Source organism: Leuresthes tenuis, unplaced genomic scaffold (assembly GCF_036924035.1).
Source record: "Leuresthes tenuis unplaced genomic scaffold, fLeuTen1.0.hap1 SCAF_2, whole genome shotgun sequence".
NCBI lineage: Eukaryota > Metazoa > Chordata > Actinopteri > Atheriniformes > Atherinopsidae > Leuresthes > Leuresthes tenuis.
The window spans coordinates 13,685,577-13,710,814 of NW_027325356.1; the positions used below are offsets into that span (position 1 = coordinate 13,685,577).

A 25,238-nucleotide genomic window follows, 5' to 3' on the forward strand; every position below is an offset into this window, starting at 1 on the left:
ACACTTAGATCACGGGAAGCAGAATCCTCTCATCTGACGACTATTTGGCAGCATTTTCCAAGCCCCAGACGTGAAGGGTCCCCTGTACAATCTCTACAGTCAAACATGGTGGTGGCAGAACCAAATCATGGTTTTAATTTACTCATAGTTAGTTTTTCAATGAATTTAGAAAACACCTTGTTTTTGCTTTATTAAGATTAATTTGAATTGAGTCATAAAACATGAAAATCTTTCTGTTGGCACACATCTCAGTACCTCACATATATAATGGATGTCAAATTGAATGTCATGTTATATAACCAACATACAGAATAATGTGACACGTGTCACCCAGTTTTATTAGACCTCGTGTTAAAGACCACAACAGCAACTTTAGACACTAAAGGGAAAAATGAAAGAAGATGGCAGGAGATGCCGTCGGAGGAAAAAAAATCTGCGGTGCAGGAAGCACCGCTGCCTAATGTGAATGATCCTGAAATGCAGTGAAACAGGGGGGGTTGGGCATGCTGTCACCTGTTCTGCCGCCAGGCAGCGAAAATGCTTCTAGATAATTTCTTGTGACACCTCCAATCTGCACATGGTCCCCTGTGATTGTTGAGCTTTATTCGATTCCTAGCCGTTTCCCTCGTGAGCTTTCTTTAACCCGAGCTCCCTAAAATAAATGTGGAACCAAATTAGCCGAAGGGAAAAATACCAAAACTTGGCTCGTCTTTCTACGTGACCTCAACCCTCTATCTAGTATTCAGATCTGGACTATATTTATCTAATCATATCTGTTATGTTGGTGTGTCTTTTATCATCTGTCAGGGATGAGAGGAACCAGTCGATTATTGTGAGTGGGGAGTCCGGAGCAGGAAAGACGGTATCAGCCAAATATGCCATGAGATACTTTGCTACAGTCAGTGGCTCTGCCAGCGAGGCCAACGTGGAGGAGAAAGTCTTGGCTTCCAACCCCATCATGGAGGTGAGAAGAGCAGTTTTATCTTTAGACGGGTCCCTTCTGACATTCATACAGTGGTGGCCAAACCCAATTCCCCAGCCCTACCCCTCTGTTTTTCTTTCTGGGTGGGGAGTCTTTTTTTCTTTCAAAGGTTAGGTCATCTTGAATGTTAGATGTCCATTTAAAGGTCTTGTGTCCCTTTGAACAGGGCAGGAACAGCCTTTTGGATGGCTGATGACCACTACCCCTACAACAGAATCTCTATCCTGTGCAGTATCATTGAAAATGAGAGGAAGGGGGGGGGGTGTCAGACCAAAGTTAGCCTCTGCATCAACTCAGGATATTATTATGCAGGGTTTTAATGAATACAAAATGAATGTACACATTTGTTTTTTTTCTCCGGCTGATTAAATCATTTAATGTGGCTTCATTACAGAACCCCACCTTTCACTCCACCATCATGTCGGTTTGTCTTTAAAGTGGTAGTCTTGGGTCATTTTTCCTCACATTTCATGTATGAATGATTTTTCCTCACATTTCATGTATGAATGCTTTCTTGCTTCCTTGACACTGTTGATCAGTGTTCACAAGTTTTAATTATTTGTGACTAATAAAGATTTAATTTCATGCTTACCTCTCCTCTCTTCTTCACTGGTGTTTTCACTCCTTCTATTTGTTTCTTCACCGCACTGTGTGTCTTTCTGGCCTCTGACTTCTCTCTGCTGTGATAGCACAGATCTTATCCTTAAGTGTGTGTGTGTGTGTGTGTGTGTGTGTGTATTTCTTTACATAGAGTCATGAGTAGCGAAGGGTTGGGTAGCTCTCTCTCTCATGGCCATATGCCTCTTCCTCCACCTTTTGCCACCCCCCACTCTGTCAGTCCTCTCTAACAAATCTGTTAATATCAGCCTCCCTCCCAAGCCACCACTTCCCCCCTCAGCCAATCAGAGAGGGGCTGGCAGAATGAATAGAAGGCTTTCTTCTTGCATCGCAGTGATGTGACTGCATCCTCTAAACCTGGATGCAGACTAGATGGTTGCATCAGCCTTTTAGATTGTACAAAACCTGTCTGTGCGAACGTGTGTGTGTGACGGAAGGAGTGTTTTTGTGTGGTGTTTGTACATGTTTGGCTGATGTAGGAAGATTGGAATACCTGCTCTAATAACTGCTTCCTTGTCTGCAGTGAAAGACTGTGTGTTTGGCCTTAACTCAGCAAGAACCCTCTGTGCTCACACATAATTGAATTCTGTTCAGCCTGGCTGGTTGTGCAGCTTTGATGTGTGTGTGTGTGTGTGTGTGTGTGTGTGTGTGTGTGCGTGCGTTTATATGCAACTCCACCCTTCTGCTGACAATTCCTAGCAGGGTCATTGATCAATGCGGTACAGTGTATTGAAGTATGACTGCTGACTGCACTTGATTTTCTTGCCTATGTGTAGTAGCTAAGAAAGAAAAGCTTTAGATACTGTGCAAGCACACGTCTTTCTCTGCTCTGAGTGTGACAGACGAGCAGCACATGCAGCTACTGCAGGGCAGCTGACATACAGTGGAAGAGAATGAACCACACATGCACTGACATCTTCTGGATCACTGGGCCTACCTCTGAGAGTCAATACAGCTGAAACAGCATCGCTGTCGCCTTCAACTAATACCTGATGATTTTTGATTCCTTCTTTCTGTTGTTTATCCCCTTGTCATGTAGTTCGTCTCTATAGATTTTGAGTAATCACATGCACCCACCTCTGTTTTGCCTTTGGCTGCTGTGGTGTCCTGGGACAGTCAGAACTGTGCTTCGTTTCGAAACCAGATTCTGTGACCGGTGACAGAACCCTGTCATATATGTTGCGTCTATTAACACCTTTTGACTTTCTCTCATTCTGTCATTTAGGCCATTGGAAATGCAAAAACGACGAGGAACGACAACAGCAGCCGCTTTGGCAAATACATCGAGATCGGCTTTGACAGCCGCTATCGTATCATCGGTGCCAACATGAGAACATATCTGCTGGAGAAATCACGAGTGGTGTTTCAGGTGAGCACATAAATGCACATTCACCGCTGCATGAATGCACACACACACGTGGTGTTTGGTTGCACGGTTTTCATCGACTTGGGTTAATTCCTTCCCTCTTCACAGTCTGTTACCTCTGCGTGAGGCATCACGGATAAATGGACAAAGTTAATCTCTGTACTGTTCCAATTGACTTTTATTCTGAACTCAACTCTTAAGAACAAACTCGTGGTAAAACCTCACATTTAGTCAGTTCTAGCATTAAGTGACTAGTTTTTATATTGTGGAGTTTGTGAGTCGTTCTTAAAGCAGCTTGACGTGGGGTTTTTGCATTCATGCTACACTGATTCCCCATTCTAGTTTTTTTTTTTTCCTGCTGAAGTGTCCTTTTGCATATAATTGAACATGTTCCTGAATGCACACAGTCTCAAGCTGCTCTTACACTCTCGCCTTTTGTGGGGTTCTATGCCGAGAAAAATGTCCTGAAAAGTTTATTAAGCACAGTCTTTCCTGCGCCGATGTATTTTCAATCCCATCCAGCCTCTCAGTAGTAATATATAAACACACAAAAGCACTTTATTACCGAATGCCACCAGAAGAAAAAACCTAAAGCAACACAGAGTAGCTGTCAGACTAGCTCTGGTGTCCTTTAGTGCTAAGGGAGTATGCTGCAGTAATTTCCTTTTTTCACAAAGGCTGGTGGGGAAAAAAAGTAATCCCTTCCATAACAATCCATCCGAGTTATTGCACAAAATTCCTCTTTCTCAGTCTCTGATCTTTTAGGTGTCACAAATACATGTTGTTAGGTAACGATTTATTCTATGTACCTGCTGAAATCAATGCACATTCACACTCGCCTCTATTTTCTGGTTTGTCTTTCAGCTGTTTATTTTTTCTAACTGATGTTTCTTCTTGTGTTATTGGGTTACTGGTAGAACCAGAAAGGCAGCCTCTACATAAAGAATAAGGATGTTTTATGACCGCATAAGTTCACATTCACACACACACACACACACACACACACACACACCCACACACACTATTTGCTGTCATAGACTCCACTGTTGAGGAATGAGGATGTTGGCAGAGAAAAGTGATTACTTTCCTTCTTGCATTTCTCACATACCTGGCTCCTGTGAGCCATTTATAGGTGTGTGTGTGTGTGTTTGCATTCTGTACTCGGGTGTTGTCTCTCTGATGTGGGACACAGGTGACGGGCTTCAGATGTTGAGGTGTTCTTTTTTTAATAAAGAAAATACCATTTCAGCAGGTACTGGTTGCAAAAAGAATTAGCAAAATGGCTTGTGACTAGGAGCAGATATATAAGGTGATGTTCATGAATGAAACCTTTTTCGTACTTAGACTTCCTCAGCTTCCTCACACATGAGCTTCCTGCTTTCTTTCAGGCGGACGAGGAGAGGAATTATCATGTATTCTATCAGCTCTGTGCATCAGCTCATCTGCCCGAGTTCAAGAATCTGAGGCTCAGTAAGTCACGTGCACGTGCTTCTGCATCACCCCCCCCACAGCAACACACAGCTGTACAGGCTGTAATTGTACATTAACACCAGAAGCAGACACATGAGCTGATAGGCTGTTGATTTGAATGTTTTCAGAGGTTTTAGACGAAGCTGCAGCACCCAGACATCTCTGAATATTGTGTTAAGGCGTTAGGCATCCTGCCTCACTCAAAGAAGCATTTTTAACAGATTTTTTGTTCATACGTGACACGTATGAGTGATTTCAGAGAATTTTCCAAATTCAGTTTCAATGCAAATGAAAATCAGAAGCAGTTTTTCGGTAGAAGTCAAGTAGAAACAGTCAGTCTTTTACCAAATTTAACTGAATTAATTGCAAATAACTAAAGGTAACAAAAGATGAAATGAAACATTTTGTCATCAAACTATTATTTATAACACTGATTTTTACAATTGTGCTGGAGGCTTAACCTTTTCTGTTACATTTCTAATGAATGAATCTTTCTATAAAGCTTTTTTGATTCTTTTCATCAAACCTACTCATGAACAGATTAATTTATGAGGCTGAGACAAGTGTTGTCTAACTCTATGCAATCATCAAGGTTTGTGAATCCTACTTACGACACTCAAGCAGAAAAAAGCGGGACAGGTTTTAATATTTCAGAAAAACGTTCTTACACGTTTACTACTCAAAATCGGGAAAACTGCCAAAACACCTAAAATCCTAAATATCTGAGTCACAGTCCTGATTTGTGTTCCCTGTTTGACATCTTTACTGCTGTGCAACATGTTTTATATCAGGTCAGATGCATCAGACCATGTTCCCGCTATAAGAACTCACCACCGACTCAGTGGTTCAACAGGCTCCCGTATAAAGTGCTCCCACTGTGGGCCTGCACCTGCTAATCCGAGTCATGAACACACACACACACACACACACACACACACACACACACACTGCTGGCACCATCACTTACAGCTACTCGGTTGGCACTTACTCTCTCATGCGCACACACACACACACACACAGCTGCTGTCTTTTCCTCTCCTGCTGACTTCCTGGCTCTGTTAATGGAGCGGTTGTCACAGTCATGTCAGTGCCTTTTGTTGCCAGGCAACTGGCCATACCCAAATTCAGTGTTAAATGACTATAAAGACAGTGATTGTGGGAAAGTTTGGGGTAATCGCACTCTTGCACAGAAGTGCTTTTGATTTGATATATTTCTGAGAACCTGAGACTCTCACGCGGTCTCTGTCTGTTGATCTAAGAGTGAACGAACACCAGGAAGCTCTGAGTGATCGCATCACTTTGAGTCAGCCGCCGTCTGACAATTAGTCTTCACTTATGTGCCGATCAAGATCATTTTTGAGCAGATTTAAGCAAAGGACAGTAAGTGCAGGAGTCTCACTGCAAGAAAGTAGAATCTGAACTCTTCGGTTCCAGAAAACTTTAATATATAACCGCTTTAAAAAAATCTCATACATCTAACTGCTTCTGTTTGACCACTTTGGTGCATGTTTACTTCACATTTTAGTCTCACCATTTCTAATCAGGCAATTTGTGATTGTTACCAGCAGGGCACCAACTGAGAACGCTCTAGTCTTTGTTGCTTGATGTCTCACAGGTTTATCAAGATAATGTAGAGTTTCTCTCTGTGTGTCTCAGGCAGTGCAAATGATTTCCTGTACACCAGGCAGGGCCGCAGCCCCGTTATTGATGGCGTGGACGACACCAAGGAGCTTCGCAGTACTAGACTTGCCTTCACTATGCTGGGTGAGACGCACGCTCACAAAAGGTCTAAGTCTGTGCAGAAGATGTGTTCTAGCTTTGTGAGGACTCCTCTGACTGATGTGCTTTGTAACTCATCACTAAGGATGTGAAGCACTATAAAGCTAGGGAAAAAAAAAACACTTCAACACCTGCTGAAAAGGCTGCGCGCATATTTTGATGTGTATATCTGTGTGTGTCCATGCCCTTTGCAGGTATTAATGAGTCCTATCAGATGGGGCTGTTCCAGGTTTTGGCTGCTATTCTTCATCTAGGAAACGTGGAGATAAAGGACAAAGATTCAGACAGCAGCATTATTCCGGTGAGGAAAATAGTTTTTTCTTCATTAGGAAAGGTGGGGGGGGGGGTTGTATCTTTTGGTTGCTGTACACAAGTAAACACGACGACATTAAACAGTTCTTTTAACTAGAGAATTTATTTGAAGGGACTTCTTCAGCTCAGCTGTTTAAATCCTTACCTGGATGTTGACTTTCTGCTGAGTTGAAAAGTAATACATTTATATAAAAATAATAAATTACTTTCTTCTCCTATAGCCTAACAATCGCCACCTGACGGCGTTCTGCGAGCTGGTGGGTGTGAGCTACCCGGATATGTCCCAGTGGCTGTGCCACAGAAAGCTGAAGACGGCCACAGAGACTTACGTCAAGCCCCTCCCTCGCCTTCAGGCCACCAACGCTCGCGATGCTCTCTCTAAACATATCTACGCCAAGCTCTTCAACTGGATTGTGGAGCATGTCAACAAGGCTCTGATCACCAATGTTAAACAGCACTCTTTCATCGGTGTCCTCGACATCTACGGGTACGTCGGAGCGGCAGCTTGCCTCTGTGGAGCGGGATTAAGTTTTAGGCCGTTGGCAGGTGATGGGTTAAAAGATTAAGATGATCATTTTGGACAGATGAGAGTGCACATGAGAGAAAGAACTAAGGGGCTACAAAAGTGGACCAGCTGGAGCTGAAGTTGTCAGTCAGTAATTTTGCTGGTGAGCTGAACAAGAGGAAGCAAAAATCACCAGACTGCTGTCTGGCTACTGCTCTAAACTTAACCGAATCTATATAAAATGCAGAGTAAAGTGAAATCAAAGACTACATTATTTATGGCCTATCTCAAAGGCAGACTCTTAAGATAAGGCCGGCCTTGAGGACGCACATGCAAGAGCAGTTCAACGAGGTATAGATTGTGCACAGGTGAAGTAAACAGTGTTGTAAAGGCAGGACGCTCACACAGCCACGAATGGTTTGCCTCTTTGAGTGTTGTTGCTGCAAGCAATGGAGGACATTATCTTCTTTACCTTGACAGAGGATGGTCCAATGCTACAAGAGACATGAAACAAAGCATTAACTACCCATTTTTAGAATCTAGAGAACTCACTTAAAGTGATTTCACTCACTTATGAACCGTAATAAGCAAAAGCTTCTTTTGATCAAGTATGACAGTCTTTGTTTTCTTCGCCCCTGCTCATTTATGACCCCTTTCTTTCTGATCTTCGGCTGAGGTAAACCCATGTTTAATGTCCAAGATGTATTAGGTAATTCCCTCATCCAATGTCTGGGGAAATACTTAATCTTATTAATACTTATTCATTCACTTTAGTATTGAACAAAGGGACAATGCATCTGTAAGTGTGGAGGCCACAGAGTGAGAACATCTAATGTACAGCAGTCAATGAAAAATGATGTTACTCACCAGGTTTTTGCCAATCTTTTTCTCATAAGGTTCGAGACATTTGAGATCAACAGCTTTGAGCAGTTCTGCATCAACTACGCCAATGAGAAGCTCCAGCAACAGTTCAACATGGTGAGCGGCGTGGGTTTTACCTGCCCAAAAGCTCATTACACAGAATGAAGCAAACTATTTGGGATGTGTTTGCTTCAAGCAAAGAGCTAAATTCCCACATTTGTATTTGTGTGCGGACAGCATGTGTTCAAGCTGGAGCAGGAGGAGTACATGAAGGAGCAGATTCCCTGGACTCTGATTGACTTCTATGACAATCAGCCCTGCATCAACCTTATAGAAGCCAAGATGGGTATCCTGGACCTCCTGGACGAGGAGTGCAAGGTACAGTTTAATATTTGACATAGTCTGATAGTACAGTAAAGGATAATATCGTTTCACATGTCATTGTGTTGCCGTACACATAAGGCTCGAGTCTCCTCTGCTGACTCCGTCTGAAGCAGTGACCACAGGCTAGAGAGCTGCTCTTTTCTTGATTCTCACAGTGAGACAAAGTGAGGCGGACATGAGGCTTTGTTTGTGGCTGTTGTTGTCCAGACTTTTTCAGATAATTTCTCACGCTTGTGATTGAAAATTATGTGATGAGATGCAGTGTGGGTAATGTCGCGCTCCTCACTTCTCCGGGTTATGCTGTCAGTGGTGCGATCTCTTCTAGTGTCAAAAGCTGAGTGCTCAGTTCTGCACAATGTTCGTACTTTCAGAGCTCAGTCAGATCTCGCACAATGCCAGCTTATCTCTCAGCAGCAAGGTCACTTTATAGACTGTTGACATTTGAGGTGGGTCACATTGCAGACACTGTTACAGAGAAATGTACACATTTAGAGGCAAACAACGATGGAAATGCCTCACTCCATTATCTGTGAAATACAGTAGTTGTGTTTAGTCAAATATGAATATATATCCCTCACTGTCGTCCCTTTTTATTCTAGATGCCTCGAGGTTCGGATGAGTCATGGGCTCAGAAACTGTACAACACCCACCTAAAGACCTGCTCTCTCTTCGAGAAGCCCCGCATGTCCAACCGCGCCTTCATCATCCAGCATTTTGCTGACAAGGTTGGCCTGCCAGATGTCTTTTTTCTCTTTTCATTCTTTGTTATCATAGTCTTAAGCATCAAGGTGTTAAGTATGTACTGATGATATCTTCGAAGTTCAAGTTTTGTTCTCTTTATTCAAGTAACAATATGGCGTGAATTGGTTTCGATGGGTCGTACAATTTTATGAAGCTACCAGGCTGCAGTTTGCTGTAGCGCCATTTTTAGGATAGCTCGATAGCTTTTGTCCTTCATATATGGTTACTTTTGCAGTTAAAATGTGTGTTTCTGCTATGGAAACTAATTTGGTGTGATATGTCCTCTAATGAGGCGCTGTGTGATGCCTTGGTCTTTTTCACATCTGTTTTTAGAACCTCAGTTTAAGGTTGGACATAAACAGGTCAAGGACTAAAGCGGGCTTCCCCATGAGGTCCCCTGATATTGTAGATGGTTTCCTTGGAGACATATTTTATCGAGCTCCTGCAAAACTGGAACCATGAAGAGACATGGAGACATGAATTGAGAGTTTGGGTTGTGCATGTTCTACCATGTAGAGCCCACTTTGTCTTAAACACCAAGAGATGAAAACATCACATTGTTTAAACTGATGTTAAGTCTGCCGAGTACTGCTGAAGGCTAATAAAATGTCCTCTCAGCTCTAATACAGTCCGTTCTGTCGTGTCTTGAGCAGGTAGAGTACCAGTGTGACGGTTTCCTGGAGAAGAACAAGGACACAGTAAATGAAGAGCAGATCAAAGTGCTGAAAGCCAGCAAGGTGAGATACTCGACATCTACGCTCTCATTTATTACGTCTAAAGCAGGTCAGACAGAGTCGGTTTCTGTAAATCTCAAAGATTATTAGTAAATGACAGATTAAAGAGCAACAAGAAGCTCACCGCTCCTGCAGAGTTGTGGCACCTGGTCTCCCTGCTGAAAATTAAAGTGTTTGACCAGACATGCGAGGGCTCAGAGAAGCAGCTCCCTCCACTGGCCATGTGAGGATGGTGACACCAACGGTGGTGAAAAATACTCAGTCTGGGAGATTCATTTTCACTGACGTGTAGGTTTTATTTACATCTAACAGAAAAAGTTGAACGCACTTCTCTTACAAACGGACACATTAATATTTCGCCGCAACTTGATTCCAGTTTTATCAAAAAAAGGACTTCAAATAGCTGTAAAGATATTATCATACTTTACCACATGCAGTCATATCAGTATCAGTATACTTTCCAGTCAAGTCAGCCCAAGGCTACATATGAGAGACTATGCAGAGGTCCAGCTTTTGCTGTTCACACACGTTATTCAGTCTGATTTAGTTAAAGCGAATCTGAATAAACATCACGTGTGTGTGTGTGTGTGTGTGTGTTTTGGCCTTCATTCAGGATCACTGTGTGGCATCTTTCTGTGTCAAAACAAGCTTGAGCTTTGAAAACCTCACCGCTGTTTTGGCTGCACACACATACAGCCAGACGGTGACAAACACAAATTCATTTTTTTGTCCAAGATACTCAGAATGACCTTCAATAATCTTTTATAGTACTGAGAAACAGCAGAATTGGGAGAGGGTTGTAATATAAATACTTGCACAAATAAAGGTACACACACACACACACATTTAAGGACTCTTAAACAATTGGTTTTAAGGGATAAGCAACTCCTAATGAGATTTAGTCTAATTAGGTTTCTTTTTAGTTCCTTGCAAAGCTCGTCTTATTACTGTTTGGTTTGTTTGGTTTCAACTGAGCTGATGTTTGGTTCAAACTCAGCTTCACCAGTGAGGATGACATATATATGAAAAAAATCAATAAAAATAGGCTTCAGATTGTCCAAATAAGTCTTGAAAGTCCAATTCTGCCTGGTGATTTATTTATCTGATCCATTTAATGTTCTCTGGGCCTCCGTAACCGGATGGCTGTCTCTTAAACCAGCCCATAACAAGTCAATGAATCTCTATAAAACAGTTTGATATACATTTACCAGCGAACTGCGTTATTATTTAATACTTTAACTAAAAAGACTGTACAGAGACTAAATGTCCTTGCTCTAAGGCATCAAAGCAGTTCCACTTTTCTTGTTACTCTATGATTTTTGTTAGCATTAATGTAATGCTAACCGAGGCAAAAGTTCATCAGAAGACCACTATCTAAACCACTGGAGAGGCCCGAAGCGTTGAAATTAATCCCACATTGCACAGAAAAAAATCATAACAGGCCTACCAGCAGTTAAAGACTTATCAGGAAGTCCAAAACCATGAAACAACAGTTAGTTTGAATTATATTTGTATCATCTGGAAGAAAATCAGCTTTCTTAGCCTGTTGGCATGAAATCAGTTAAAGATTTTTCTTATTTATTTGCGAGAACAAATGTATCATTTAGTTAGATTTATGCCATTGAATATTTCAGTGTTATCCTTGAACAGGTACTGAAGGAACATTTCCATTCCTCCACTCATAACTGCGTTGGGACCTGCAAGACGCATCACCCATGCTGATGTTTGGGTGTGATTTACAGAAAAGCCTGTGAATTCCCATGATGCCCTGCGATGCCGGAATTAGATCAGAATTTTTACAGAGAAATTCCAGCATGTGGCCATCTTCCAACCACAGATATGCGTGATTGGAAGTCAGTGGAAACGTGTTTTAAAATGTCTGGGGGCGGGGTGAGAGAAATCATGTTACCTTCCATCCATTCAGCTTCTTTAAACTGCCTGGTTTTCTTTTCTTCCTGGATTAGTTTGAAAGTTTTGGATGGGGATGCTCATGATTTTGAACGTATGCATTTTGGGTTTCCTTTTACCTTTCCTTTTAATGCCATTGTGTTTCTTTGTCACTGTGTCTCCATATGTTGTCCATGTATGTTTGGTACTGTCCTCATCATGACAACCTTCCCCGCCAGCAGAAGGTAAACAGAAGCGTTCTTCCAACGCTGGTCCGCCTGTAGCTCTTCATTTAGCTCTTTCTTTCCTCCCTCCTGTCTCTCTCTCTGTTGCACTGAGTTACTACACTCTAACAGAGCACTGAGGAGTTTGAAGTGGAAGGGTGTGTGTGTGTGTGCCTTTGTTTGCTGCATGGGGAGCACCAGAGGCACTGTGGGAGGAGACATGGGGACAAAAGGGATGAAGGAAGGAGGGTATTTTTATCTTTCAGAGGGATGCTGAGAGCGAGCAGCAAGTATAGCCTTTGTGGCTGCGGCTGTCCTGCTTTGTGACGCTGGTTAGAGAAGCAGCATGGCACCGCTCTAAGCACAGCAGGAGGACCTGAAGCTGCACTCATAACACAGCATCCTCCTCATATAACCTCAGCGTTATATGGAACATGAACGACGTGTGTATTGTTCATGATACTTTTTATGTCATAACATCATGGCAACATAATGCCATACTGTCATATATGGCCTCTGCGTGTTGTCATACATGACAAAACAATAACCTTTTCATTTTGTTTGTTGTTTTTCTTGTAACAACCGACTGAGTTTTTAAAACTAATCATCAAATCAAGTGGCAATAACTCACCCATCTCAGCGGCCCTTCAGCTGTTTGTGTGAAAATGTTGAGACTAATTCTCATTTATCAGTCTAAAAACTCAAGATTCCTACACTTGTTTGATGGATGTAATGAATTTACATTAGAAGACATGAATTTAATGGTGTTCAAGTGGCAAGTACATATCTGGCTTCCTGCTTTGTGAGCCTGTATGCACTGCTCCCAAAAGAATCCAGAAAGCATGGCTGAAAGACGAAACAGTTTGAAAGTACACTTTTAGTCGTGTGCAGTCTGCAGCAGCCCCACAGAGGCTCGTCAGTGGTTGAAAGGATTAACCTTTTGTTAAGTCCCCGGAGTGTCCGGTGCTGCCAACGTTTCTGTTTGTGACTATACGTGGGTTGCCGTTCCCAGTTTGACCTGCTGGTGGAGCTGTTCCATGACGAGGAGAAGGCGATCACCCCCACCGGTCAGGTCCCCGGCACCGGGGGCCGAACCCGCCTCAGCATCAAACCCGACAAGAGCCGAGGCGCAAGCAGCAAGGAGCACAAGAAGACTGTCGGCTGTCAGGTACATATGTCAGCCTCAACAGGGGTGTCCTTCTTCACCATATGATGTCATCATATAGTGCGGTCACACATCTGAACACTCGGTCAAAGTATTGAAACCTAAATATCACATCCATTTGGTACATATCAGGCCAAGAAGCAAATCCTATTGATTATATAACATCTGTAATATAGATTAGCATCTCAGCTGAACCATTTTAATACCGATTCTAATGTAGGGAACAGCAGTTTTATAGTAATGCTAACCATGCGAAACCAGTTTTTATGCTTCATCTTAACTATAGAAAAGGAATAATGATGATGATCTTCTTTCATAGTTTCGCAACTCTCTACAAATGCTGATGGAGACTTTGAATGCGACCACTCCTCACTATGTGCGCTGCATCAAGCCCAATGACTTTAAGATGGCCTTCTCGTGAGTCTCCTGTCTGTTTGTGTGTCTATGTCTTTATTTGATTATTGGCTCAAGTGAGTTATTACAATCTGGTAAATTGATGGAATTATTTTTTTTTAGTTTTTTCCATTTTAAACTTCCCCACAATCTCAGTGTAGATTCTCGACAGTTTTTTCATTTACAGTATTATTCCTTAGTTCATTATTTTGAAGACATTGCTGTCCTGGCTGAGTAATGATCACTGCCCGGGAGTTTTAGTTTGGGTGTGATTCGCAGCAGCCATGTTGACCGTGGTTTTGTCGTTTTGGCAGGTTTGATCCCAAGCGCGCGGTGCAGCAGCTCAGAGCTTGTGGTGTCCTGGAAACCATCCGCATCTCAGCCGCTGGCTTCCCATCCAGGTACTGATGCATCCCAGGAGCGCTGTTACTTTGATATTGTGTCGTGTGTTTGGTGTCTCATTCCTCAAAGGAATATTTTATATGACCTCTGGCCTGGGTTGGTTGGTACATGGCTGTCTGAGGTGTGGGTGTCCCAGCTTGATCCTTGTCCCTCACAATCTGCCACTCAGACTGCATGTCATGTCTCTTCTTTTTAATGCACCACATTAGCTTTGCAATTCACGGGGGGCTGGATTTTACAACTTCTCTTCCAAAACGTGCATCATATTGCAATGATTTTAGTGTATTAAAGCTGAGCTAAGTGGGGGATGGAATAAAAACTGCATTTTTCTGAGTGTGTGTGTGTGTGTGTGTCTGCTTGTCAGGTGGACATACCAGGAGTTCTTTAGCCGCTACAGAGTGCTGATGAAGCAGAAAGACGTGCTCACTGACAAGAAGCTGACCTGCAAGAACGTTCTGGAGAGATTAGTACAGGTCAGACCTCATGAAAGAAGTCTAACAGTAGAAATGACGTGAATAGAATATTTAAAGAAATTCTTGTTCATCCATTCACTATTCGTCTCCACTTGTTCCTCAGGACCAGGATAAATATCAGTTTGGTAAGACCAAAATCTTCTTCAGGGCCGGTCAGGTGGCTTACCTGGAGAAACTGAGGGCAGATAAGCTGCGTGCGGCATGTATCCGCATCCAGAAAACCATCCGCTGCTGGCTGGCACGCAAGAAGTATCTGCGCAAGCGCAGCGCTGCCATCACCCTCCAAAGGTTCACCAGAGGATACCAGGCCCGCTGGTGAGTGGCCATGCATACATCTTTAATATCAAAGCAGTCTGGGTAAAGATTTTTTTTGTTTTTTTTGCTGCATTTAAAGAGAAGAATTTCTGCAATAAATTCTGTTTAGATAAAATGAGCTGTTCCTTCTCCACAGCCTTGTCAAGTTCATGCGTCGCACTCAGGCAGCCACCGTCATCCAGAAGTACCAGAGGATGTATGTGGCGAGGAAACTCTACAGGCAGAAGCAGGCGGCGGCTTTGGCCATTCAGACAATCCTCAGAGCTTACATGGCCCGGCTGAAGTACCAGGCGGTAAGACACAGGGCATAAATGTGACACCACACAAATATGCATGATGACATCCTGAACATGAGCGATACCCAAACATTTAATGTTTTCTGATTTATATTGAAATATAATTACATTTTACATTGATGCCTTTTGACAGTCGTGAACTTGAGTTTCCCTATAATCCACGTTGCTACTTTTCAAACTGTCTCTGTGTGTCTTTAGCTACTGCGGGAGCATAAGGCCGTAATAATTCAGAAGCACATTCGTGGCTGGCTGGCCCGGTGCTGGTATAAGCGCTGCCTTGAGGCCATTGTCTACCTGCAGTGCTGCATCCGCAGGATGAGAGCCAAGCAAGAGTTGAAGAAGCTGAAGATTGAGGCTCGCTCAGTTGAGCACTTCAAGAAGCTCAACAAAGGCATGGAGAACAAGATCATGCAGCTGCAGAGGAAGATTGATGAGCAGGTGACATTTTGAGCTACACCCCTGATTTTATCATATGTATTATTTTTATTTGTTAATTTTTTTTTGTTGTTGTTCCCTTATCCTGTACCTCTAGACTAAAGAAAACCGGTTGGTCAACGATAAGCTCGTCGGCTTGGAGAGTTCCTACACCGTGGAGAGCGAGCGAATGCGCAGTGAGCTGAGCCGGCTGCGTGGGGCAGAGGAGGACGCCAAGAACAAAGGCAACCAGGTGTCATCCCTGCTGGAGGAGCTGGAGAGGCTGAGGAAGGAGCTGAGTGCCACACAGCAGGAGAAGAAGACCATCGAGGACTGGGCACAAACCTACAGGGACGAAATGGAGAAAGTAAGTTGGGATCCACTGAAGGCATCCGTCTGTTGTTCTGTTGTCCTGATCCTCCATCTCCCTGTGAGCAGTAGACACTCAGTCGTATCATATGTCTCATATGTGTGTTTTGGATTTGAAGAAGAAGTTTGTGCCGCTGAATTTTAAAAAGTGGCACCTTTTTTACAACTTTCCTTTCGTTTCCTTTCTTTGTAAAAAGCCTATTAGTTTAAAGCAGATGTCTCCCATTTAGTTGAATCTTCCATATTTCTTTTACACAAGTCTTCATATCGTCATTCCAAGAAAAACAAGTTTTTCCCTAATTTAGGAGCCAGAGCGAACCAGGGGGAAAGGGGTTCATGGTGTGCTCAGAGGGCAGCGTTGCCCCAGGGAAGGTGAGCGCAGGAGAGTAGTGTGTTAGTGAGGTAGACCATGCGTTGGAGCCCCTTTGTTTTCCTCTCATTCGTGCCCCTTAGGTTCCTTCAGTTTATCCCCCAGATTATTGATGCCTGTAGACTGTAAGATTGAGTGAAGCGACTTCCCAAAATAGATGGGCTCCAAAGAGGGGAGAAAACCTGAAAACACGTGAATTTTTGGTCACCCTTTAATTGGCTCTTTATGCTGTTGAAGAGGAAAATAATTCTTACTTTTCTCCTTTACAAATATCAATAATTTCTTTGAATGACAGTCTTAAGAGATTTCAAAGTAACTGTCAGTAGCATCTTAGATGATACAGAAGCTGTACAAAACAAGTCTAACAAACATTTAGTGATGTGAAATATGTTTTCAGCTTTTTTTTTTATTGAAGGAGCTTATAGTCTCCAGCTTTACTCCAGATGTAATGGATCATTTCCATGCACGTTTAGATGGTGTCCGAGCTGAAGGATCAGAATGGATCGCTGAAGAAAGAGAAGGACGACTTGAACCGGTTGATTCAGGAACAGAGTCAGCAGATGACGGGTATGTGACGCCGCAAACGTCTAAATGACACCCTGCAGCATATTCATTTACAAGCCATGCTAAATCAAGCATTTGTGTCCTAAATCATTGGCGCATTCTCGTTTTCTGAACGGCTCCTTTGTGTTGTCCTGTCAGAGAAAATGGCTCGTTCGATAGCAGCAGAGACTCAGCAGCTGGAAACGGATCTGAACGAAGAGCGCTCTCGTTACCAGAATCTGCTGACAGAACACCTGCGCCTCGAGGAGAAATACGACGACCTGAAGGAGGAGATGGCTCTTTCCTCGGTGAGGGACACATACACTCAAAGCACTACCAGAGGGTTACCTCATTAACGTGCCCAAACAAACACTCTTTCTTCTTCCACCCTACTCTTTAACTTCTACAAACAGTTGCTCAACTTCTCAGTGTCTGTTCCTGCATTTGTATTCCTACATAAGGTTTACATTAGTGCAGCAGCGGCAGTGTAGTAGCCAACACTTATAACGGCGCTTTTAGTCTGTAGATGCAGAAGAGACCACTTGAGTCCTTCATTTTCAATGTTATTCTGTCTGCAGAATGTCTCCAAGCCCGGCCACAGAAGAACAGATTCCACCCACAGCAGCAACGAATCAGAGTACACCTACAACTCAGAATATGCCGAATTGGAGGAAGGTTCCCGTACCAGCGAAGTAAGAAAACTTGTGTGGCCATAATCAGCGAAGAGAAAAATCGCTGAGCACAGCATTGACTGCAGTATAAGTCGGGAAAAGTGTATTTAATATTAGAACTTTAGTTGCATTCGAATCATAGCATTTATGGCCTTTGATTTCAACTTTCAGAGTACATAAGCTGTGTCCTAACATTTCTGTATCACACAGGACGTGACGCGAGGAATGGACACCTCGCTTACGCTCAAGCTGCAGAAACGTGTTACAGAACTGGAGCAAGAAAAGCAGTCGCTGCGCAACGAACTGGAGAACAAAGAAGACCAGTTCCAGCGGGCTAGAGCTAGGGTGCGCTCACCCTCTGTGTCTTTTTATCAACACATGCGTAACAGTTTTCCAAGCATGCAGTAATGTCTGATTGGCACCCAATAAAAAGATGCACTTCTTTAGTAAATCGAAAAGTTGTAACAAACATCATGAAATCAGAGCTGCTCTGTTAATTCCATGTGTCTGAGTGCTGCAGTGTGTATCACAGACTGTATCCCATGTCCTCAGCACTGTTTTCCTTCCTGTTCCAGGATGATGCACAGTTTAAAAAGGCACGTGGAGCGGAGCTGGAGTACGAGTCCCTGAAAGTAAGCAGAAAAACCCACTCTTTAAAAGATCAACTCTTTTAACGGTGAGACGTCACCATCTGACGCTGAACTCTCTCGCCCCTCAGCGTCAGGAGCTGGAGTCGGAGAACAAGAAGCTGAGACATGACCTGGCAGAAATGAGGCAAAGCCTGCTGGGTGATGCAGCTACTGGTGCCGGGGCCCCCGGCTCGCCAGCATATAAGGTTCTTCTAGACCAGCTCAACGCTTCCTGTGAGGAACTGCAGGTCCGTAAGGAGGAGGTGCTGATCCTACGTTCCCAGCTGGTTAGCCAGAAGGAGGCTATGCATCACAAGGTAAAGACGAGATGTGATTTCTTTTGTCTGATCAGTGTCCGACTGGAAAAATCCAGAGAGAGGTCCATTTGTTGGCATGTAATCACCTGCAAATAACGATGCCAACTGTAAAGCTAACTGTAGGTGGATGGTTCCCTGCTTGCTTTCATCCACCTTCTTTCATTTATGTGCTGTTTCACCCCTGTCATCCCGTCAGTCTGTTAGCAAGCTTTCCCAAAACAGTAGAAACTGACCAAGGCCCTAGCTGGCCCTAAGAGTTGGTGGTTTTGGTTATTTATTTAGGTTTTGGTAAGAGATGTTGATCTCAGATATCCTTACATTTTATTTTTCAAGCATGGGTAAAGGGCACTTATGACAAAACATCATTTTACCAACACGTGAACTAAAATCTTCCAGCAGATCACTGTTCACTGCGTGTTGCTAATTATCTCACTGTCCCAGCTGTGTGTCTAACTCTTCCGTCTCCACCCTCTCTCCTCCATCCATGCTTTCCCACAGGATGAGAAGGTACAGTTGACATTGTCATTTGTGTGTCAGATGTTGAGGGATTTGGTGTCATAAGTCAAGCAAAAAAACCAAAACAAAGACAAGTGAGCTGAAAGGGGGCCTATCACCACCTATGATAGTGGAGTCTAACATTACTGAAGTCATTGACATGGTTTTCTTCCTTGCTTCTGCACTGGAACAGGAGAATAGCTGCATTAAATGGCTTGATTCAGTGTTAAGTGTGGCAACTGGTTTCATTATTTGGAGAAAAGTAGATAAATGTACAGGCCTAATAACTGAAACTCCTCAACAGCTTTATTTCAGACTGACACTGACCTCCAGCATTTGTAAGATTAGAAGGTTTTAGTGTCAGTTTATAATAGTTCTCTAGTTCCAGTTCTCTTTGAATGTCGGTTCACATTCCTGTGAGATTTTCTTGAATGGAAAGCTATGATCCTCTCCCTTCGATACTCCACGTGCTGAATGAAACCAATTAACTCTTGTTCAGGGAAACTCGGAAAGCTACACACTCGGTTGGAGTGTTGAAGTGAAAAGAGCAGGTGGAAGGGAAGAAGGTAATGAAGTTTTGAAAGTGTAGATGCAAGAAAGGGTGAAATTCCTTTTAAATTGACAACAGGTGTCAGACAAAGATCAAACCAGACATTTAGAATGCTTAAAAAGCATTTCAGCACAGCCAGGACAGGAAATACGTGATTGTTGTTCGTTCTCTAAGTGGCTTAACATTCAGTCGTGAGCAGTATTTAGACTCATCGGTCTTGTCTTTGTGTGGCTCTATGCTTTTATGGACTCTTTGTTTCACTTATCATCACTGAGTGTCCTGATCTGTGGTCAGTTTGCAGCAGCTTCTCTGCTTCTGCTTTTATTCTGGGTTTTACCACAAAGTGAAAGCAGTCAGAAGGTTCACATTACAGCTTATGAATTATGTGCGTTTTTTTTTTTTTAATCAAAGCATGAATGAGTGGATAGAATTGATTGTACATGGTTTCACACACGCTCACTTTTGACAGTTTACGATGCAGCTGCGCATGCAGTCGTAGCAGCTTAGTCACCATTTAACTGTGTTATTCATTCTCATTTATCCCTCCTCCACTGTGTTAACGTCTGCCATTATCTCCTGTCTCTCACCTCTTTCCAGGAGACCATGACGGAGCCTTCTGTGTTTGCTGATGATGTAAACAAACTGAAAGATGCTGATGAAATAAAGCAGGCTTACATTGGCCTCAAAGACACCAACAGGTACGCTCCTCCAGCCATTTCTCCACCTCTTCTGCAAGTTTTCAGTGACTTGCCTTCCACTCCTTGCCTCCATCAACTCTTCTTTGTGCCTTTTAATGCTATCAAGCTCCAGATCCATTGTACATTCGATGTGTGTGTGAGAATGGTGTGTACACTTTTGTGTCCTGTCAGATCTCCTAGGTTCATGCGTCAGCCGCTTGAAGTCGGTGATCTCCTGAGTCGGCTGAGGTAACCAGTAAGACGTGGCCCATGCATCATGGAGCAGAGCATGCATGGCCACGCTGAGCAGGGGTGAAAAAGTCACCAGTGACTGATGGAACTGAGGCTGAAGCAGCTGATTTCACACTGATGAAAGCCTGAGTTTTGCTGCGTTGTATTTTCTGCCTCTACAGCATGACAAATGGCATAACAGCTCCTGCTTCAGTTTAGGTCTAACAGACAAAGATCAACTCCAAGTTCAGTGGTATTTACTCACATCAAGAGTGTTTTTGTAGCTTTTTGAGAGATTGTTAAAGAATTCAAAGGCCTGCATGGGTTAAATTAGTCGGCATGGATGAGAGCAGAGTGTGTTAGACTCTAGACTTATTGTGGATATGGTCATAATTTACATATTTACAGTCTACTTGTGATAATAGTTGTTTTGGCATATGAGCATGGAGAGAGCTGAGCTACAGGGGATGCATCTTTCCTTTTTTACTCACACACTGACTGTAGTTTAGATGCGGTTGTAGAAGAACTCCCGTCTCAGCTCCGTGGAACGACTTTAGCATTAATCCTGCATGAACTTATTGTCCACAGAAGTTCTTTCTTATGGTTTTGTGTTCAAGCAGGTATGCACTGCACACTTTTATGGAAGCTTTTTCTCCCCAACCATTAAATACGCTTATCTTCTGTAATCAGTTCAGCTAATCTTTCTGGCCCTCAAAATAAGAGAAAAATACACTATAAAGATGTCTTCAATTTTTCACACAATTTCTGTTATTCACCCATTACTGGGTTTTAATATTGTGGCTTATTGCAGTAGATTACACACAGGGCTTTAGATGCAGTAGGTAATGAACAACGAGCAATTATGCTCCAAAGTTTTTGACATGACAAGTAAAGCAGCAATGTGGCTTTGCGTTGTAGATTCCCCGAAAGTTGTACTTTGCATCACTGCCTTTATCCCTGTTTCTTTCAACCTGCCTCCTTTGTTTCTTGTCACTTTCTGTTCACACACTGACAGTAGAAGACAATAACTGATGTGCGGCAACTGTACGATACACATACAGAAGATGGTGTTAAAGCACTGTTACATAACAGCCAAACAACTCAATCAGTTGGTGTCGGCGTTTTTGAGGTGGTGAGTCAGTCATGAAAGGAATTCATACAACAGACAGTTTATACTGCAGGAGTCAAGGATCAGCCTCATGTTGATGAATGGAAGCTACACATACAGCCACCTCAGACAGAGAAAAGACTATGATAATGTTGCTCATGTCGTCTTCTCCAACACTCAGTCGTCCCTCCTTTTTTTCCCTTTTGTCATGATCTTTTCATGTCCCTTTGTGTTGTGTGTCGGTCAGATCTGCTGCTCCAGACTTCTGTAAGCTGAATGAGGACGGGGAGCTGTGGTTGGTTAATCAGGGCTTAAAGGAGACCATCAGGTTAAGCGTGTTTCAAACACATGGAGATTTTTAGAGCATGATATGTTTGTTTTTTTTCACAGGAGGGGTGTTTGCTGCTGGTTTTTCTTCCTCATTTTTTTAATCTCACACACTTCTTTCTAACTTAAAAGGGTTGTATGATAGTAAAAAGCAGTTTTAAAACGGGGATGTAGTCGAGGCTTTGGTTTGATTCTTCTTGAGTTTCTTCTGATAGTGCAGCAGAATCCTGTTACTAACCTTGTTTATCATAACAGCCTGTGCGATGCTGTAGTTTTCCCAGACTCTGTATACACTGAACCCTTTATTCAAAGAACATCTGCATTTTTTAATGCTTTTATGCTATGACGCTTTCTGCTTGTGATGCTACTTAAAGTGGAGGAGACAGTGTAAGATCTGTTGCTTTCAGGGCTTCAACTTGTCACACTTTTACGACCATTACACAAAAGAAACATTAAGACAGGCAGTTAAGGGTTCCCTGTGGACTTTGAGCTCTCTGGTGGCTCTATGGAGCTGTCTTTCTTTGAAAGGGGTTCCTCTTTGGTTTATCTGGTGAACACAGTGGAAACAATACAGAGTTCTACAAAAAATGTCCTCCCGTCCTCCTGACCATGGGGGAGATGGTAAGACAGAAAACAGGACAAGTCTAAGCTGAAATAATTGTTGTAATCTACATTGGGTTTCGGATATTTGACTAATTATCTTTGTTAATATTTCATGAAGAAGGAAACACACTTTTTAGACCTGTAGGATACTCATTTTCTAAAAGTAAAATGCATTTGTTTATTGACCTAAAAACAAAACTCCACGGGCTCCTTGAATGAAGCGTAGCCTCTGACGACAGAGCACTGCATGTTGGTGTACTGTGCTGAATGGAAACTGAGCCTCTGTCAGCTCTTCCTGCTCTCCCTCTCTCTCTGAGTCTGACCTCTGACGGCTGATTTTGCTTGTTTGAACTTTTCAATAAGGAAAATCGCTCAGAGGAGTGGAGTAATGACTCAGCAGAAGGAATGAATGTCATTCAGAGAGGCTGGACTCTGCACAGCATGCTGCTGCTGTCCTGCATCACCACGCTCTGGTGGAAACTACAACTTCCCCCCCTTCCCTCCACACTGGGAGTCTCACTGTGTTGCGGTTTCTCCTTTTTCCCGATGCTAATTTTCTGTTCGTCTGTTCCTTCTCTCGTCCTCAGGTTACTGGAGCACCAGCTGCAAACTCAGCGCAGAACGTACGACAATGAGGTGGAGTCGATGCGCGGCGAGCTGCAGAACGTCAAGGAGGAGAACAACCGGCAGCAGCAGCTTCTGGCCCAAAACCTACAGCTGCCTCCGGAGGCCCGTATCGAAGCCAGTCTGCAGCACGAGATCACCCGGCTCACCAATGAGAACCTGGTACGCTACAACACACACACACTCGCACTCAGATACATGCTGGCTGAGAAAAGCTTGGAAGTTAAGATGGTTCTTCTGTGTGTATTTATGAAATATGGGGAAAGAGGGTGAAAGAAGGGCAGTTCATAAAGGTCTGAGAATTGAACTCAAGCACTCAGCTTCTGAGGGCATTTTGGTTTATGTGATGCATCTTGGCTAGCGGCTCACCCTGAACCACATTTATCACATTTAGATAGCCACCAGAAGGCAAATAAGCTAATTTTCCAAAACATTCACACGTTCTTTGAAAATTGAACTCTACATGTTTATTACTTTCCGGCATTTTCAGCAGTATATCAAAGCCTTGATGCGGTTTGTTGCCAACTTTTAAACCGACGGGCAACAACACACAAAATCAGATAAATGTTAGTACGGTGACTTGCATTGGACATCAGAATCATGTATCTCGATGTGAAGACCAGTTGTGCCGACATAGCACAATTCCTGTGGCCTTTGATACAGAGATGGCACGGAAGAGAAAATTATCAAGAGGAACTGAATCACATTCGGGTAAAAATATCGATGTGTGAAGCAGAAAAGGCTCCTCTCAGTTATAACAAAGGTCCCCAAACTGTTAGACTCAAAAATAAGAGACAGAATCATTTTCAGGAGACGATCCAGAGGGCAAGAATGAAAAATGACCTGTTTGGGAGCCCATATTTCAGGCCTTTTTATTTCTTTAACGTGTGTGAAATAGAATCTGCAGACAAGCCCTCAAATGCTCATTTTAAGTGATAAACCCGGCTGTAAGTCATCACACTAAGAAAAAGAATGAATAAACTACCAGAGCTACAGGCACACACTGTTCACATGCATATTAGCAAGGTGTGGACTTTTTTTCTCTAGAGATGTTCAGGCTCTTTGTTCGGTTCCCTCTTGGGCCGCACACAATAAAAGTGAAACAGCCGCGGTGGCGCTCTGTCGCACACACACTCACTATGTGTGGATGATGTCACCTGACAGGACCTCATGGCTGCCGACCCCACAGCATCCCGAGAGACTCGAGTCATCATTTTACGACGGATGGTTGTATGTAGAGATGACGTGTGCTGGCCTGCATGTTTGTGCGTGCGTTTGCATGTGTGCGAGAACTAACTGAGGTTTGTGGGTTCTGAGTGAAACGCTGACGAGTGTCGTTCTAACTCTCTTCCTCAACTCTAACTCACAGCGAAGCAGCTCTGCACCTTTCTCTCTTTTCTAACAGCCAACAACTCCTGCAGGCTTCCTTCCTCTGAAAAAAAAAAAAACAATCAGCTCTGCAGTACTAATGCTGACTTAAAATTGCCCCCCCCCCACCTCTATGTTTGTGTCTTTTCCAAAGATGGCATTTTAATGACTTAGCTGAAAATATGTGGACATACTTAGCTCCACTCTGACTTTTTTTTAATATTGTAGACCTTCATTTCTATTTTTAATTTAAGTTTTCTTTATATTCTGACCTCCCTGTACTTGAACTGTTATGGCATAAAAATCTTGGATTCCTTGCTTTCACCACTAGAGGGCAGCAGTGTAACACAAACTGTTTGGGTTTGGTTTGTCTCACTATTCTCTTGTCTTGTTGGTGTCGGTTTTTCTCTCCATCCCTTCATCCTTTTTATGTTTATGTATATATAGGATCTAATGGAGCAGCTGGAGAAGCAGGACAGAACCATCCGCAAGTTGAAGAAGCAGCTAAAGGTTTATTCCAAGAGGATCGGAGAGATGGGAGGTATGGGAGATGATCATTAACTGGCTTAAGCATAAAAGTCTATAAATGTATATATATCCATTTGGTGCGCGACAATATTAGCTAACGGTTATATGAAATGTGCCTCTCAGCGGGTCAAACGGAGGGTCAGACGTCTCCAGGACAGATTGTAGACGAGCCCATCCACCCTGTCAACATCCCCCGCCGGGAGAAAGACTTCCAAGGAATGCTGGAGTACAAGAAGGAAGATGAAATGAAACTGGTTAAGAATCTCATCCTTGGTAAGAAATGGCTGGTAACGGCAAGCAAGGGGAGGTTGTCAAGGGCCATTAAGGCAGTCAAGGGTTCTTTGGGGGTTTTCCTGCCCATTCTGCTCCACAAGCATTTCTAAGTTCACTTTTCTCAAGAAAGTGTTTTGGTGGCTGTGAAATAAAAGAACAAACACAACAGCTCATCTGTGGCCAGTTTTAAAATAAGTGATTCATTCAGTTTGCAATCCAAAGAAATTAAACCCG

At 43.1% G+C, this 25,238-nt stretch overlaps 1 protein-coding gene across 3 annotated transcripts in view; it reads left to right on the forward strand.

Moving 5' to 3' along the window:
* Positions 1–25,238, forward strand: part of myo5aa (myosin VAa) — a 39,584-nt gene that overhangs the window by 10,506 nt on the left and 3,840 nt on the right. Inside the window, exons 5-35 of one of the 3 annotated variants that reach the window (XM_072380259.1) lie at positions 808–964; positions 2,826–2,969; positions 4,355–4,436; positions 6,093–6,200; positions 6,410–6,516; positions 6,749–7,014; positions 7,929–8,010; positions 8,131–8,271; positions 8,877–9,002; positions 9,672–9,755; positions 12,876–13,031; positions 13,348–13,445; positions 13,736–13,822; positions 14,188–14,296; positions 14,400–14,611; positions 14,748–14,904; positions 15,106–15,345; positions 15,440–15,688; positions 16,534–16,627; positions 16,763–16,911; positions 17,182–17,295; positions 17,485–17,619; positions 17,850–17,906; positions 17,993–18,220; positions 19,863–19,963; positions 20,135–20,191; positions 21,529–21,609; positions 22,799–22,997; positions 24,000–24,065; positions 24,651–24,744; positions 24,855–25,004. In XM_072380259.1, the coding sequence (XP_072236360.1) occupies positions 808–964; positions 2,826–2,969; positions 4,355–4,436; positions 6,093–6,200; positions 6,410–6,516; positions 6,749–7,014; positions 7,929–8,010; positions 8,131–8,271; positions 8,877–9,002; positions 9,672–9,755; positions 12,876–13,031; positions 13,348–13,445; positions 13,736–13,822; positions 14,188–14,296; positions 14,400–14,611; positions 14,748–14,904; positions 15,106–15,345; positions 15,440–15,688; positions 16,534–16,627; positions 16,763–16,911; positions 17,182–17,295; positions 17,485–17,619; positions 17,850–17,906; positions 17,993–18,220; positions 19,863–19,963; positions 20,135–20,191; positions 21,529–21,609; positions 22,799–22,997; positions 24,000–24,065; positions 24,651–24,744; positions 24,855–25,004 (4,130 nt within the window). The remainder of the gene's footprint in view (positions 1–807; positions 965–2,825; positions 2,970–4,354; positions 4,437–6,092; positions 6,201–6,409; positions 6,517–6,748; positions 7,015–7,928; positions 8,011–8,130; positions 8,272–8,876; positions 9,003–9,671; positions 9,756–12,875; positions 13,032–13,347; positions 13,446–13,735; positions 13,823–14,187; positions 14,297–14,399; positions 14,612–14,747; positions 14,905–15,105; positions 15,346–15,439; positions 15,689–16,533; positions 16,628–16,762; positions 16,912–17,181; positions 17,296–17,484; positions 17,620–17,849; positions 17,907–17,992; positions 18,221–19,862; positions 19,964–20,134; positions 20,192–21,528; positions 21,610–22,798; positions 22,998–23,999; positions 24,066–24,650; positions 24,745–24,854; positions 25,005–25,238) is intronic. The other 2 variants (XM_072380260.1, XM_072380261.1) reach the window with 2 other exon arrangements.